This window comes from Syngnathus floridae, chromosome 7 (genome assembly GCF_059516105.1).
Source record: "Syngnathus floridae isolate MCC-2025c chromosome 7, RoL_Sflo_1.0, whole genome shotgun sequence".
Taxonomy (NCBI): domain Eukaryota; kingdom Metazoa; phylum Chordata; class Actinopteri; order Syngnathiformes; family Syngnathidae; genus Syngnathus; species Syngnathus floridae.
In genome coordinates this window covers 6,443,969-6,457,960 of record NC_142419.1, presented here as the reverse complement: position 1 = coordinate 6,457,960, position 13,992 = coordinate 6,443,969, and the positions used below count along the sequence as shown (strand labels likewise).

The window sequence follows — 13,992 nt, the reverse complement described above, 5'->3', positions numbered from 1 at the left end:
GAGTAATTTCTGCTGGTGGAATTTACCGTAATTGTTGTTTAACAAAGGATTAATTTCTTATGACATAAGGAGTTTTTCAAACTCACCGGGCTAAGGGTGGGGTGAAGGTTTGAGTTGGTGGATCCGCTGTTCAAGTTCTTGTTTTTAGGAGTGAGGGGACGGGGGAAGCAGGTAGCTTTCATTTTTTTCTGGCAAATACATGTTTTAGAAAGTAAAATAATTTATTATGGTTAAAAAGGAAAGGGAAAAAAATAAAGGGACTTCAAAAATAAACAAAGGCATTTTTCCTGGCAAATAAAGGTTTTAGAAAATAAAATTATTGAAAACAAAAGAAAAAAATAAAAGCATCTTAAATGCAAACAATTTTTGATTTTGCCAATATGACAAACAGACTAACCTCGGGTGAAGTATGAGTAACCGACAACTTGGACGCCGACCTCTTTGAGCATCTCGGGCTTTTCAGCTGAGATGAGCTGATCGATTTAGATAGTGGGTAGCCCGCCATCAAAGACAGACGGTGAGAGCGGACGCTGGATGTGCTACTCGAGTGTGCCGCTGCAAGGGAGAGGCGATGGGAAGCGACGGATTCATGCAGCTGGCCCGGCATGACGGATGCTCGACGAATGGTCTCCGTTGGGTCACCAGTGCGGACATCTTCGTCGGTGAACGTCAGCGCGGTCTTGAAGCCATTCTAAAGGGAGCGAAGGGTTCCAATTGGTAACATAAACTTGCATTGTAACTTGGGTTGTTTAAACTTCAGTATTTTTATGTAAACTGGTTTCCAGAGTCCAAATTGTCTTAATGAAAGAAAATCCTCACAGTAATCAGAAAAGATGTTGAACTGATAAAAGTAATAAAGATGTAAAAAAATAAAATAAACTGGCAATTCAAAATTTTGGTAGAACATTTCTCTCTCAAATAACATAACTATAACGACTCCAAGTGTTACAAGAGTTGAGAATCTCCCAACCTCAAACTCGACAGGATAGCTGCTCTTGAGATGAGGAAGGCAGGCTTTGTTTCTGGCTTGGAGCTCAGCAATCCTCATCCAATCATCAGGCGCACCTTCTGGCTCGTTCACGGCCCCAACGCAAAACGTACTTGTGGCTGAACACATTAGAAGGATTTCAATTAATTTCTGGGTAAATTTCTGCTGTGGCGCTGCTCGGTTCAAACGTACTCTGCGAATGGATCGTGCTCCGCCGATAACCAGGAAGACCGCTGAGCTGGTCGCTGACAGCTTCGGTCATTTTTGCCGGCGTGTCGGAGAGCTCCATGAACGCAGGGCGTGCGCCACGGGCACCGGAGAGGTTGGGCTGCGATTGAGCTGAAGCCAGGCTGTAGAACGTCTCATCATGTTCAACGCCACCTGGAGTTTTCTGCAGAGGAGTTTACCATACAATGCTTCAAGAAGAAAGTTTTCACACCCTTGATAAGAGTAACATGCGGTTGAAGAAATGCTGGTTGGTCAAATATAAACAAAGTTCAGAATCATATCAACAAGTTTGACTTACCTTTGTCATGGTTATGTTTATAACCTGCGTCGTCCTCCGTCTTTTGACAGACGACGATGGGTTTAAGCAAGGGAAATCCATTTCTGTTTTGATTTCCGCAGTTGCTCTAGAAGAGAATATCGATACTGAGTTGTCTGTTTGTTTACATCATCACCAGGCAAGCAGCACACCGAGGTAAAATTGAAAATCTGTATTGGCTGCCGTTTAGTACCTGTGGACGTGTCTTGTATTTATTGGTGTAAAATAAAGAGTTTCCAGTGACTCTGCCTTCAGACCACGACGTTTGGCCGCCAGTCTTTCAGAACTACGGACAAGCGGCGTGCTTGATTCACCAGGCGCCGAAAGCTTCCTGTCAAATTGAAGGACAAATCACACCAATTAAATTTAGCTTCACATAATTGCTGGCACAGATGATTTTGTCAAATTTTTCCCTTTGATGAATTTTAGATCACTTGATACATAGCAAAAGTTTTTACCTTGTGCTGTTCAGTGAGTCTTCGAGGGAGCTTTGGTTCAGACTGTCTGAGCTCATCATTCTCTTTGGCTCCACTTTAAGAACCTTTAAGTGCAAGTCTGGAAGTTCCAGGTAACACATCTCCGATGTTTCTCCTTGACGGTCGGGGATTTGATTGTGTGCATGCAGGTTGAGGTCAGAAAATGCCGCCTTAGCACAAGCACAAGTAAGAAAAGGAGAACTTGAAACATGCTTCATTTTGTTTTGTTTACAGCAAAGGCACTCATTTCAGAGATCAGAGAGGTCACTGACACAACTAAATGCACTCTGGTTACACACAGCTTTGTAATAGAGACACAGCCATTATAATGGTGTAATGAAGCTAAACTGGTTTTAGAAGTTATCAAATGGCGCAATGGCACTGACATCAATCCTGAAGTAGGTCAATGTGAAAATGAGAAATGAGACAGTCCCTGCAGCATCCCACATAACCTTAATGAGGAAACTGCATTTGCACTACCATTTGGGGAAAATAATCTAATTGTGATTTTCTATTTCCTTCGCAATGTTGCAATTGTGATTCAAACTGCCATTTTTCTCTTTAATATCAAAACCAACCTGTGCCTCCAAATGGGCCAGCTTGCTCAGCATGTCCTTTTCCTTGCTTTGAGCCTTTTCCAATTGCAGCTGGAGCAATTTGAGCTCTGTACCACTGGCGTTCACTTCCCGCTCTTTTACTTCCAGTGTGTGCTTCAGCTTGGCCACTTCCTCTTGGCTCTCCTGCAGAAGCTGCTTCTTGTCATTGTAATGACTCACAGCCTTTTCCATCTACGACATTTGATGTTTGCATTATAGTCGCCGAACAGAAAAGTACCGATGAATGCATGTCGACCCGAGTTCACACCTACCTGAGCTTTGTAGTGTTCCACAGCCTCCGTTTTCGCCACAAGTTGTTCCTCCAAATCCTTCTTGATCCACTTGGTCTCCTGTTTTTTTTCCATTTCTTTTAAGAGCAGAGCTTTTTCCATCTTCAACGATTCAAGCTCTTCCTTGAGCGCTTGCTCCATTTTAAGTGAGGCCAAGTTCTCTCTTTCTGTGGCCTGCTTGGTCTGAACAAGTCTCTCCTTCTCCAAGATCAGCATAGCCACTTCTTTCTCCAGAGCTTTCTGGTCTTTATCCTTTTTGGCCGTTATGGTTTTCATGGCAACCAACTCAGTCTGGAGCACGTCAAGTTCTTTTTCAGCCCGATTGAGGAGTTCCTGCTTCTCATCATTACATTCTTTGAGCTTCAGAATCTCCTCTTCAAACGATGAAATTTGTTTTTGTAGGAGCTCGTCATTCTGTAGGGTTCTGTCAGCTTCTTCCTGCTGTTGATCAGTCTTAAATTGAACATCCAAGTCCAACTGCGCAAAGCTAGCGTCTTTCAATTGCATGACATATTCCTCTTTAGCTTGGATCTCCACCTTCATCTTGCTCACCTCTGCCTGTGATGCAGACAGCTGCATCTTCAGATGCTCCATCAGCTCTGCAGATCCTTGATTTCTTTGAAGTAACTCTTGGCCTTTGTCTTGAAGTTCTTGGGTAATAACTTCCAAATGTCTCTTAAGGTCGTCTACCTCAAGCTGAAGTGCAATGCTTTGTTGGGATGCTTCGTCCTGGATCTTCACAAGCATGTTGGCATTGTCCTGAGCTTCTTGTTTTGATTTTTCAAGCAATTTAGCTTGGGCGGCAACCTCAGCGCTGAGTGTGTTGAGGCTGTGGTCTTTCTCATCCGATTGTGTTTTGACGGCAACCAACTCAGACTTGAGCATGTCAAGTTGCTCTTCAGTCTTGATGAGGAGTGTTTGCTTCTCATCGCAGCATTCTCTGAGTTTAAGGATCTCATTTTCAAAGGAGGAAATCTGTTTCTCTTGTAGCTCATCTTTTTGGTGCGTCTCCTGAAGAATTATGTCTATTTCTATCTTCTGCTGATTCAACAATTCATTTTTAGATTGAACATCTTCTTCAGCCTTTCTGAGAAAAACTTCAAGAGACTGTACTTGTTCCTTTAAAGATTGCACCTCTTGACCAGACTCCTCAGAGTTGACATTCAATTGCATGATACATTCCTTTCCAACTTGGATCTCCGCCGTCATTTTTCTTATCTCAGCCTCTGCCGCAGACTGCTGATGTTGCAGAAGCTCTTTCTGGTGAGCACATTCCTGCTCCTGTGCAGTTATCACAGCCAACTGGGCCTGAACCCTCTGCTCAGCTTTGGCGAGCAAATTGTTCATCAATGCCAACTGCTCTTTAAGCTGACTCATCTCCTTCTGTAGCATTTCTGTTTGTGAAGAACCTTTTTCTTTCAAAGTCACAAGCTGTTCCTCGTGATTTCGTATACGCTCCTTCAACGTGGTCACCTCCTCTGAAGAGGACTCCATTAAGCTTTCATACTTGTTCCTTTCCTTTGAAATTTCCATTTCCTTGTTTGCCAGGAGATCAACGTTTGCTTTGACTTGTTCTTGTGTAGCTTGAAGAGATTCCGTTAGCTTTTTTATTTGGTTCTTAAGAGCCTCAATCTCGTTCTTCAGCACCTCAGACTGCTCGCTGCTCTCTACCTTAAATAGGTTAAACTGGCTTTCTTTGGTTTGGAGTTCTTCCTTGAGTTGTTTGGCCTCCTCCAAAAGCTCCATATTGTCCTTTTTGAGTGTCTTTGTGTGGAAAGAATTCTCTTTCTCTAGCTTGGCAATTAAATCTTCCTTGGCCTTCACTTGGTCCTTGGTCATTTGGAGAGAATCATTCACACTCTCCAGTTGTTTGTCCAGACCATTAATCTTCTTTTCAAGCAATTCAGATTGCTCAGAGCTTGTATTCGCGAGCAGACTGAGCTGCTCCTCTTTGTCATGAAGTTGTGAAATCAGTCTGCTCACTTCTTGCTGAGAAGAAACCATCTGTGTCTGCAGTGCCTCGATTTGCAGGGTACTCTGTGAATGTTGCTCGGCAAAAAGGGTCCCCTTGGATTTCAGATTCCCTTCAGCGTTCTTCAAGGATAAACTGAGGCTTTTTACCTGTTCCTCCAAACTTTGGATGTCTTGGTGAAGACGTTCCAACTTCTTTGAAAACTGCTTATTTAGTAAAGTGATTTGGTCCTCCTTAGTTTGGATCTCTACCTGCATTGTCCTCACACTCTCTTCAGAAGCAATCAGTTTCTGCTGCAAAAGATCTTGTTGACCAGCACTTTCCTGCTCCTGGTTCACCAGAAGCTCCTGCAGAGACTTGACATTGTCTTCAGCCTTTGTCAAAGAGTTAGTAAGGCTTTCAACTTGACTTTTAAGATGGTTCATCTGCTCTTGGAGGATTTCAGACTGATTGGAAGTGTCCTTCTGTAAGATGACAAGCTGCTCATTTTTGGCATCGATCTCTGAGCGAAGCCTGCAAGTCTCCTCCTCACTGGTTGCAATCTGTTGCTGAAGTACATCCTTCTCCTTGATATACTCTTGTTTGGTTTGAGCCAAAAGATCACGTTTAAGTTGGACTTCCTGTTCAGCGCGTTGGACAGTCAAACCAAGGTTTTCAACTTCAACCGTCAAAGTCTGGATTTGATTCTGGAGAATGTCTTGCTGGTTAGAACTCTCCAGATGTAGCTGGGACAGCAGTTGGTCTTTGGTTTCAATTTCAGTTTTAGTTTTCATAGTTTCAATTGTAAAAACGTTAACTTCTTCCTTGAGGATGTTAATTTGATTATCTTTATCCACCAAGACTGATGTTAGATCGTGAAACTTGGTTTCAAGCTCTTTCAGTTTTTGTTTGGTCTGATCAAGGAGCTGTTCCTTTTCTCGACTAGATTCTCTAAAGGTGTCCAGTTCTTGCTGTAAAGCAGCAATAAGATTCTGTAGTCCACTAATCTGCTGGGCTTTCTGCTGCTCCGCTTGCTCGAGCTGAAATTTAAGATGCTCAATCTCTTTCTGAAGGGTTGCTCTCTGTTCAGAGATTTCCTTTTGCAGCTCCATCAAGATCCGATCCTTGGCCTGAACAATATCTTTAATGTGCAGTTTTTGTTGCTCGAGTTGTTCTTTCTGTTGGGCGATTTTTTGCTCAAAGTCTGAAAGCTGCTGCGTTTTAGCCTCCACATTGGCCTCGGCCTTCTTCAAGCAGCAAAATGTGCTGTCCAGCTCATTCTTTAAGCGGACAATTTCACAGTCCAGCTCATCTCTCTGACAATTTAAAAAGATTTAAACAAATAGTTTTACAAAATAAACATAATGCACAAAACATTAATTTCATAATACTTTACCTCAATAACTGGCCCCATGTTTTCGCCTACATCTTGCTTTGTAGCTGCTCTAATTTCTTCTTCCAAACATGATATCTTTCCCTGGAGTATCTGAATTTGTTCAGTCAGGAGCTCCTGTAATGAAAAAAGAATTAAGATAAAAATTGTACTGCACAGACTAGATAAGGGGCTCTTCTATAAAGACTTCAGGGCCATGATACATTAAGTCAAAGTTTATGCAATTGTGATTGGGTCCTGAACGTTTTTCGGAAAGCAATCTACCCGTAATTGAAAATTATTCACTAAATATTGTGATTGCGATTAACTATGCGAACTGTGATGGATTCTCACAAAAACAATATCTTGGCATGTGCTAATCATAGAATGAAACACCCCTACCTTTTGTGCAGTGGCTTGACTGAGTTCAGAGTTTAAGTAGTCCTCTTTGGTTCTCCACTCCTCTTGAAGAGACGCTTGGCTTTCTGTCAGCCTGACAACTTCAGCTTGACACATGGACAGCTGCGCACGCACTGTACGCATCTGAGGAAATGCATTCCAATGTGACCAATGGCCATGTGTATTTTATACATACATGGACATTTTACAAAATGACCACAAAAAATGTAGTCGAGAGCAGAGTGCCTCTCACAAGCTTTGAGCAAGTGTTCAAACCTGTGAAGAGAGGACGCCGTTTCCCTCTTCAAGTTCATTCACTTTTCGTTCCGTCAGCGAAAAGGAACTTTTACTCTCTTTGTTTTCTTTTAGAAGCTCGTTGAGTCGCTGTTGTAACCTGAAAGAAAGAAATGTGGAAATAGTGAATGACAGCCCATTTATGGGGCGGCGGGGAATACAGAGAGGAGAGTTGGTCTTACAAGTTATTCTTCATCTCAAGTTCATTGATTTGTTCCCTGGTGCTGAGCTCATTAGCTGTTTGTTCCCTTTTCATTTTGTCCAGATGATACTGCAGCTGGTTAATGTGAGATTCTAAAGAAAACGTAAAGAGAAGGAAACAAAACCATTAAAGGCAAGGCATGCAATATAATCTGTGTGCACTTTTTATTTTCTATATCATTTGTCAACCATCGTAAATACAGCACAAAAACATAAATTGAGTACCTCTTTGTGCAATGAGGCTAATTTTCCCAGCGAGCTCCTTCTCCAGTCCATCCCTATAATCTCGCTCTCTGATCATCTCCCGCTGAATCTTCCTCAACTGGAATTTGGGAGTGTTCATTATATCTTGAAGAGGAGATTTGCTGTGGAAATAAATATTCAGGCAAAATGAATAAATAAACAATGCTTTCAATCTAATTAACTCACATAGGTGTCAAGGTCTTTTTTTTTTGTACAGTTAAGTATTTGAGTCAAACTCATGAAATGTTTTGTAAACAACAAATGGCCACGCTCCAAGCATCTTAAAAAGGTTGAAACATTGACCAAAAGTAGGACCAATGCCAGAAACATATAATTAACATTAGTCAATGATACCTGGAAGAAGATGATGCCACAGTGTGCATATCGACAAAGGCAATTTTCTTTGTGCGATGGAACACCGGGGAGTCTTCATCTGAGAGTGTAGAGGCTGTCGATAAACTGGAAGTAGAGGTGCTTGTCGTTCTAGCGAATATTTCAGGAGTCACAGGCAAATCTGAATGATTAAGTCAAACATTCCAATGAGCATTCAAAAGCCTGAAAGCAGACCCACGAGTCAAATGCAGGAATGTATACGAGACTCACATTGCCTTGCCAAGTAGGCATCAAGACCACGATTCAGATAAACTCTGCCCTCACTCTCCATCACATAAGAAACAGTCAGATTTGCAATCTCCCCCTGACAAGCAGGAATGGAAATATTGTTCCAATGGCACAGAATGAAAAGAAAACATTAAAACAGCATCGTATTTTCAAAGTCTCAACAAAAACAATTGTGCCCGCTTACCTCCACCTCACAGTCTAAGGTTTTAAGGGTGCACCGTTCACTCATCATGTCGTGGTAAACCAGCAACAACAGCACCTAAAAAGAGCAGGCCAGACATTTCCCATTACCTTGTGTACAAAACAATAGAAGCATGTCATTGTTCTTGACCACTATGTTCAGGAGACAGTTTATTCGAACACCTACGAAGAACATTGGAAGACGGCAATATTTTTGTGGCACATTTTTAATCTCTGACTACCAACCAGTGAGTCATAACACAAGTGACAAAGGACAAAGACAATATTGGTCTGCCACAATATAACATATGTACAAAGGATGCAAAACAGCTTTGTGTACCTTTGCTATTTCCAAAGTCAAGTTGATTCCATTATTTATGTTGTCCCAGGATAATGAACAACTTTGGGTCGCGCTGAATCTGCAAACCTCTGTCCAACCACAAAACATCAAGTTGAAATAATGTTTTTCACATAAGAGATTAGACATTGAAAACATTGAAACATAGTGTTCTGTCAGAAGGTGCAACTGAAAAAGAAATTGTGAAGAATGAAACTGAATGTAGCTTTACAATGCTTTGCAATGGTGTTTTTTGTACACTAATGTTCAAGATTAAACATTTCATTAAAGCAGTTAAACACCGCACAAAGTGCACCATTGGAATGTACTGAATAGAACAATACGTATTGCGAAGGGGAAAACATAAGCCCAGACGTAGTGTGTCAGAAACTCACTCCACAAATTCTGCAATGGCTTTAAAACATTCTCTCGTGCACCTTTCGATTTTTCATTTCAGACTCAAAGCCAAGTGCTTGCATATAAAGTATTATACAAAACAGATTATTGATTAATATCCATATTTGAACGCTTGATTCTTACGCATGCGCAGATTGGATGTGCAAGTGGCTTATTAAGGGTTGGGCAACACCCAAAGTAATGTGACACAGTTTACCGAGCTGCCTATTTCTTTCGGTCTGCCTCCCTATTCTGATCAAAGTATGTACTGAGTAGAACAATACGTATCCGAGGGGAAAAAAAACAAGCCCAGACATTTACGTCAGAAACTCACTCTCCACAAATTCTGCAATGAATTTAAAACGTTCTCTCGGTGATGTTATTGAAGGAGGTTGTTCCTTTTTCCTGTGGTGGAAAAAAAGAAAGCAGGATAAAAGTAAGAAGCAGGGAAAACAAGAGTAAACAATCGAGGCTGTCTTGAATAAACGTCATTGTTAATGTACAGTCCTCACATTTGATAAACAACATGAAGCAGCAACTCCCCATTCTGTAACTCTTCGATGTTTTTTATCTCTCGGTGGGGCAACGTGAGATTACTTATCTGCAAACACAGCATGGACGAAGTTAGGTCAAAACTTAAAATACTACAAGCCACGGTAGCGTTAACTTACCCAGCCAAGTAGAGCCTTAACGCCCAGATTCATGAGTGCCATTTCGATTGAGCCTTTCAACCCTGCTGGGAGGAAAATGCAATATTTACACTTGGTGTCTTGAAAGAAATCGCACAGGCATAGCAATGATAAACGTAAAAATCTCCGTTCAACAGTACGTGCAGAAGAAATGCTGTTGTTACACCCGACTTACTGCAATAATCAAATTGTTAAGGCGTCGACGACTAATTCTGACATGTACTGGTCTGAGATCAACGGTCCTATGATCTCGTCGAACATTTCAAAACACGCACATCAAGATTAAACCAACCAATCATTTTTCGCTTGGGAGAAGCGTCTCAAAATAAAGAACATTGATTGGATAGAAGGCCGGAAGTTGAATGAACTTCGCGCTTGTTTCGGAAACAGGGACAACCCGCCGGAAAAACGCGAGGCGGGGAATATTTAGCATTAAGAATCAAACCAACCTTATTCTCATTGACAAAAAATAGGTAATAAAAACCTCCATTCGATACATCTAATAGAGATACATTTTCATTATTTTATTTCCACGAACATCAGTCAATCCAGTTAGTCTGCATATATTTTGCAACTCGACTCTTATTGCGGGGACTGAATGCAGAATTCAGCAAACTTGACTGTCTACAGGTTACCATGGAAACAGACCGTTGACTACTTCAGGTAAACGTCGGTCTTCTACACTTATAGCAAGAAAATAAATTGCGTTCATTTTTATAATGATACAATGTTTTTGTACGCATATGATAACTTAAATGTCTCAAACAACTGCAGTGCTCATAGCACTTTAGTATAGTTTTCCAAGAGGATAAAGTTTTTAAACTACTATTTTGATTAACCATGTTGTGACTCTTATCACAGATGAGAGATCATGTATGGAGCTCCAGTGGATTTATCTTTTAAAGCCATTAGCAACTTGGAAGGTAGAATATTTAATTATCATCTTTTCATCATCAATCATCTTTTTATGTTTGCATGTCCTAATTACCACCAAATTTTCCAAAAGTTACTCTAGGCTCCAATGCTTTGTTATTTTTAAATGACTGACGAAAGCAAAAACTATCAGCACTGTCTGAAAATCATTATCTACATTTCAGATACACAGTCAGAAGAACCAAGCAAAGGTCTGCGGCCTTTAAAGACAAATTCAGTGGGAAAATTCCAAAGTGTCTCCCTTCGACTTAATAACAATAATATTACAAACCTCTATGACCTTCACAAAACCATGAACCATTTCTTGGCTGAACCTTCACTGCTCGCCTGGCTGGACCTTTCATTCAACCACATCACAAATATAGACAAAGTGAGATGAGGATTTTTTTTGTATGTTCACATACATGTTCCTTCTAACTTTCGACATGTGTGTGTTGTAGGTTTTGTGTGAGCTGCTTCAACTAAGGGTGCTGTATCTTCACGGCAACCGTATTTTTACTCTATCAGAGGTAGACAAGCTACAAAGTCTTCCACATTTACACACCATCACCCTACATGGAAACGTCATTGAAACAAACAAGGCCTACAGGTTCAAAATAAAGAAAGAAATTAATATTCCTTTTCATTTGAGACTAAGTAGGACAAATTCTTCAAGTGATTTATTTTAAGCTTCATTTGTTAATTTATGTGAAGAAAAACTCTTGTCAAGTCAATTTCCTTCTATATAACAATTTATCTTTTTTCTGTTAAGGAATCACGTGATATCTACTCTGCGTGGATTGAAGACGATGGACTTCAGTGTTGTGACCCCTCAAGAGCGAGCTTTGGCACAAATATGGCACCACAGCAAAAATCCAGGTAAACGAAATAAGGAAATGCTTCAGTAACCATTTGAAGTCGCAACTATTTAACTGTTTCACAAGAAATGTACAATATAGCGAAAGATTTGTCTAAGAACTATTGACAGAAATACACCCTTGATTTTTACTTTTTTCATATCCCCGAAAACATCTGTGATCTTCCCATTTTTCACATCCACAAATGTAGCATATTTGCAATTTTCACATTAGACAGATCATAAAGTATTTCTTAAACTATATGTACAATTTTCAGCGATTTTTCTTTAGCTTGATCATCGAATCCATGCGAAAAAGGAGGCAAGGCCAAACCAGTGTTGCCAAGCATGTTGAGTAACTGTTACGTTCGGGGAATGGAGCAGGGCAACCAAATGCAGCTTGGACCAGGGTTTATTGAGGGAAAAGGGTGTTGGAAGGGAGGATGAGGGGAACACACCAACAGGAACCGGCAAACTAATAAACTGCAGGGGCAGAGTGACAGGGGGAACCGACAGATGAGCAGAAACAGACTAACAGAAAGTAACAAAGTAACAGAATGTAACAAAGTAACAGAAAGCAACAGCGACAAAGAGACTAGAGACGAGAACAATCCGACACGCAGACAGGACTTAAATACATGACAGGTAACGAGATGCAGGAGACTGTGATTACATACATTGTGGGTAGACACAGGAGGGGAGGGGCGAGTACACAGAGACGCGAACAGAATCCATGCCAATATAAACACATAAGGGAATGACCGGAGACGAGTCGTGACAGTAACATTTGTAACGTTTCTAAATGCAAATAGAGCTCGCATTACACCCAAGTATCCATAGTTGGGTCCACCTTCAATATTCTTAGTCACCAGTCAGTGAACTTATTGTGTGTTTTTGGAGTGTCGTGTTGGTCAGCCTGTTAGTTCCACTTAGTTTGACATTACTCTTTGAGAGAGGGGGGTTCAGAATTCTTCATGATATCTGCACAGTGTGGATTAAAGATGAACTTCAAGAGGAAGCCTTGGCACAAATATGGCAACAAAGTAGCAACCCAGGCAAAATAAATAAGTTAATACTTTTGTGATTGTATTCCAATTTGCGAGCATTCAACTGTTTTACAAGACCTTTACTTAAAAGGTGTGTGCGGTTCAATAGCAAACACATTTGGTCTCTTTTTAATATATAAAACTCCAAAAGTGCCATTTGTAATACATCAATAATACATTGAAAACCCCATCGCACAGACACAACAGCTGTTGAAGGTTTATAATGAATTAATAAACAAAACAAAAACGGGGTACTAGCCTAAGATATTACAAATATAATTCAGGTAGTATTACATATCCGAGAAACAAAGCAATAAGTGGAAAAGTGGAACCGCGTGCTGAAGTATGCCGACGACACGACTCTGGTGGGTCTCATCACCGAGGGCAACGAGACTCAATACAGGTCGGAGGTCGACTTTCTGGCCACGTGGTGCAGTGACAACAACCTCCTGCTGAACGTCAACAAGACCAAGGAGATTGTTGTTGACTTCCGGAAGGGTCACACCCAACACCTGCCACTGACCATCGACGGTGCTGTGGTGGAGAGAGTGAGCAGCACCACATTTCTGGGGGTGCACATCAGTGAGGACCTCTCCTGGACCACCAACACTGCATCACTGGCAAAGAAAGCTCAGCGCCGCCTGTACTTCCTGCGGAAACTCAGGCGAGCAAGTGCTCCTCCGGCCATCATGACTACATTCTACCGTGGCACCATTGAGCGCGTCCTCTCCAGTTGTATCGCTGTGTGGGGTGGTAGCTGCACTGAATACAACATGAGGGCCCTGCAGCGCATAGTGACCACAGCTAGTAAGATTATTGGTGCTTCACTCCCCTCCCTGAAGGACATTTACACCTCCCATCTCACCCGCAAGGCGACCACGATTGTGTGTGATGTGAGTCACCCCGCTCACTCTTTGTTTGATCTTCCGCCCTCTGGGAAAAGGTACAGGAGCCTGCGCTCCCGCACCTCCAGACTCACCAACAGCTTCTTTCTCCAGGCTGTTAGGATCCTGAACTCTCTCCCCCCTCCACCCTCGGCTGCATAACGTCCTGTACTTTTGCGCTATATTCTGACTGTCTGCTGTATGCACACTTGCTCCATTTTTGCTCCTCTTATTTATTTATTTATTTATTTATTTATTTATTTATTTATTTATTTATTTATTTATTTATTTATTATTTATTCATCGCTCCTATTTGTTCATTGTGCCTTCTTGCTTTTACTTTTTGTGCTGTTTACTTGTATGTATATTGTGTAATATGTCTTGTCATCGTGGGATAGTGGGAAACGTAATTTTGATCTCTTTGTGTAATATGTCTTGTCACCGTGGGATAGTGGGAAACGTAATTTCGATCTCTTTCTGTGTCTTGACATGTGAAGAAATTGATGATAAAGCAGACTTTGACTTTGACTTTGAGTTACATTTTAACTCCATGAACTAGGTTAAATTAACACTGAGCGATTTACAGTAACACTATGTCAGAGTTACTTTTTAACTCCATGGCCTGGGTTAAATTAGCACTGAGCGATTTACATTAACACTATGTCAGAGTTACGTTTTAACTCCATGACCTGGGTTAAATTAACACTGAGCGATTTA

At 41.2% G+C, this 13,992-nt stretch overlaps 2 protein-coding genes across 6 annotated transcripts in view; one reads left to right on the top strand and one right to left on the bottom strand.

The window, feature by feature from the left end:
* The window catches only part of numa1 (nuclear mitotic apparatus protein 1), a 29,491-nt gene extending 19,649 nt beyond the window's left edge, over positions 1-9,842 (bottom strand). For 3 of the 4 annotated variants that reach the window (XM_088380088.1, XM_088380087.1, XM_088380085.1), the window contains exons 1-22: positions 9,753-9,842; positions 9,560-9,624; positions 9,401-9,489; positions 9,223-9,293; positions 8,496-8,584; positions 8,160-8,234; positions 7,958-8,051; positions 7,709-7,868; positions 7,337-7,476; positions 7,093-7,204; positions 6,893-7,010; positions 6,620-6,760; positions 6,242-6,355; positions 2,877-6,161; positions 2,587-2,796; positions 1,991-2,178; positions 1,726-1,863; positions 1,515-1,620; positions 1,181-1,379; positions 971-1,107; positions 398-691; positions 87-188 (exon numbers count right to left, since the gene is read on the bottom strand). In XM_088380088.1, the coding sequence (XP_088236214.1) occupies positions 87-188; positions 398-691; positions 971-1,107; positions 1,181-1,379; positions 1,515-1,620; positions 1,726-1,863; positions 1,991-2,178; positions 2,587-2,796; positions 2,877-6,161; positions 6,242-6,355; positions 6,620-6,760; positions 6,893-7,010; positions 7,093-7,204; positions 7,337-7,476; positions 7,709-7,868; positions 7,958-8,051; positions 8,160-8,234; positions 8,496-8,584; positions 9,223-9,293; positions 9,401-9,489; positions 9,560-9,601 (5,904 nt within the window). In that variant the 5' untranslated portion in view covers positions 9,602-9,624; positions 9,753-9,842. The remainder of the gene's footprint in view (positions 1-86; positions 189-397; positions 692-970; positions 1,108-1,180; positions 1,380-1,514; positions 1,621-1,725; positions 1,864-1,990; positions 2,179-2,586; positions 2,797-2,876; positions 6,162-6,241; positions 6,356-6,619; positions 6,761-6,892; positions 7,011-7,092; positions 7,205-7,336; positions 7,477-7,708; positions 7,869-7,957; positions 8,052-8,159; positions 8,235-8,495; positions 8,585-9,222; positions 9,294-9,400; positions 9,490-9,559; positions 9,625-9,752) is intronic. The other variant, XM_088380086.1, reaches the window with a different exon arrangement.
* A 130-nt stretch (positions 9,843-9,972) lies between these two features.
* lrrc51 (leucine rich repeat containing 51) lies at positions 9,973-13,803 on the top strand. Of its 2 annotated transcripts, XM_088380598.1 has the most exons (6): positions 9,973-10,240; positions 10,439-10,500; positions 10,675-10,880; positions 10,951-11,099; positions 11,262-11,368; positions 12,889-13,803. In XM_088380598.1, exons 2-6 carry the CDS (start codon positions 10,449-10,451, stop codon positions 12,975-12,977), a joined length of 603 nt encoding a protein of 200 aa, XP_088236724.1. In that variant the 5' UTR covers positions 9,973-10,240; positions 10,439-10,448; the 3' UTR covers positions 12,978-13,803. The 2 variants fall into 2 exon arrangements, with proteins under 2 accessions (XP_088236724.1, XP_088236725.1); XM_088380599.1 differs by having other exon boundaries at positions 11,262-13,803.
* Positions 13,804-13,992: the final 189 nt, after the last annotated feature.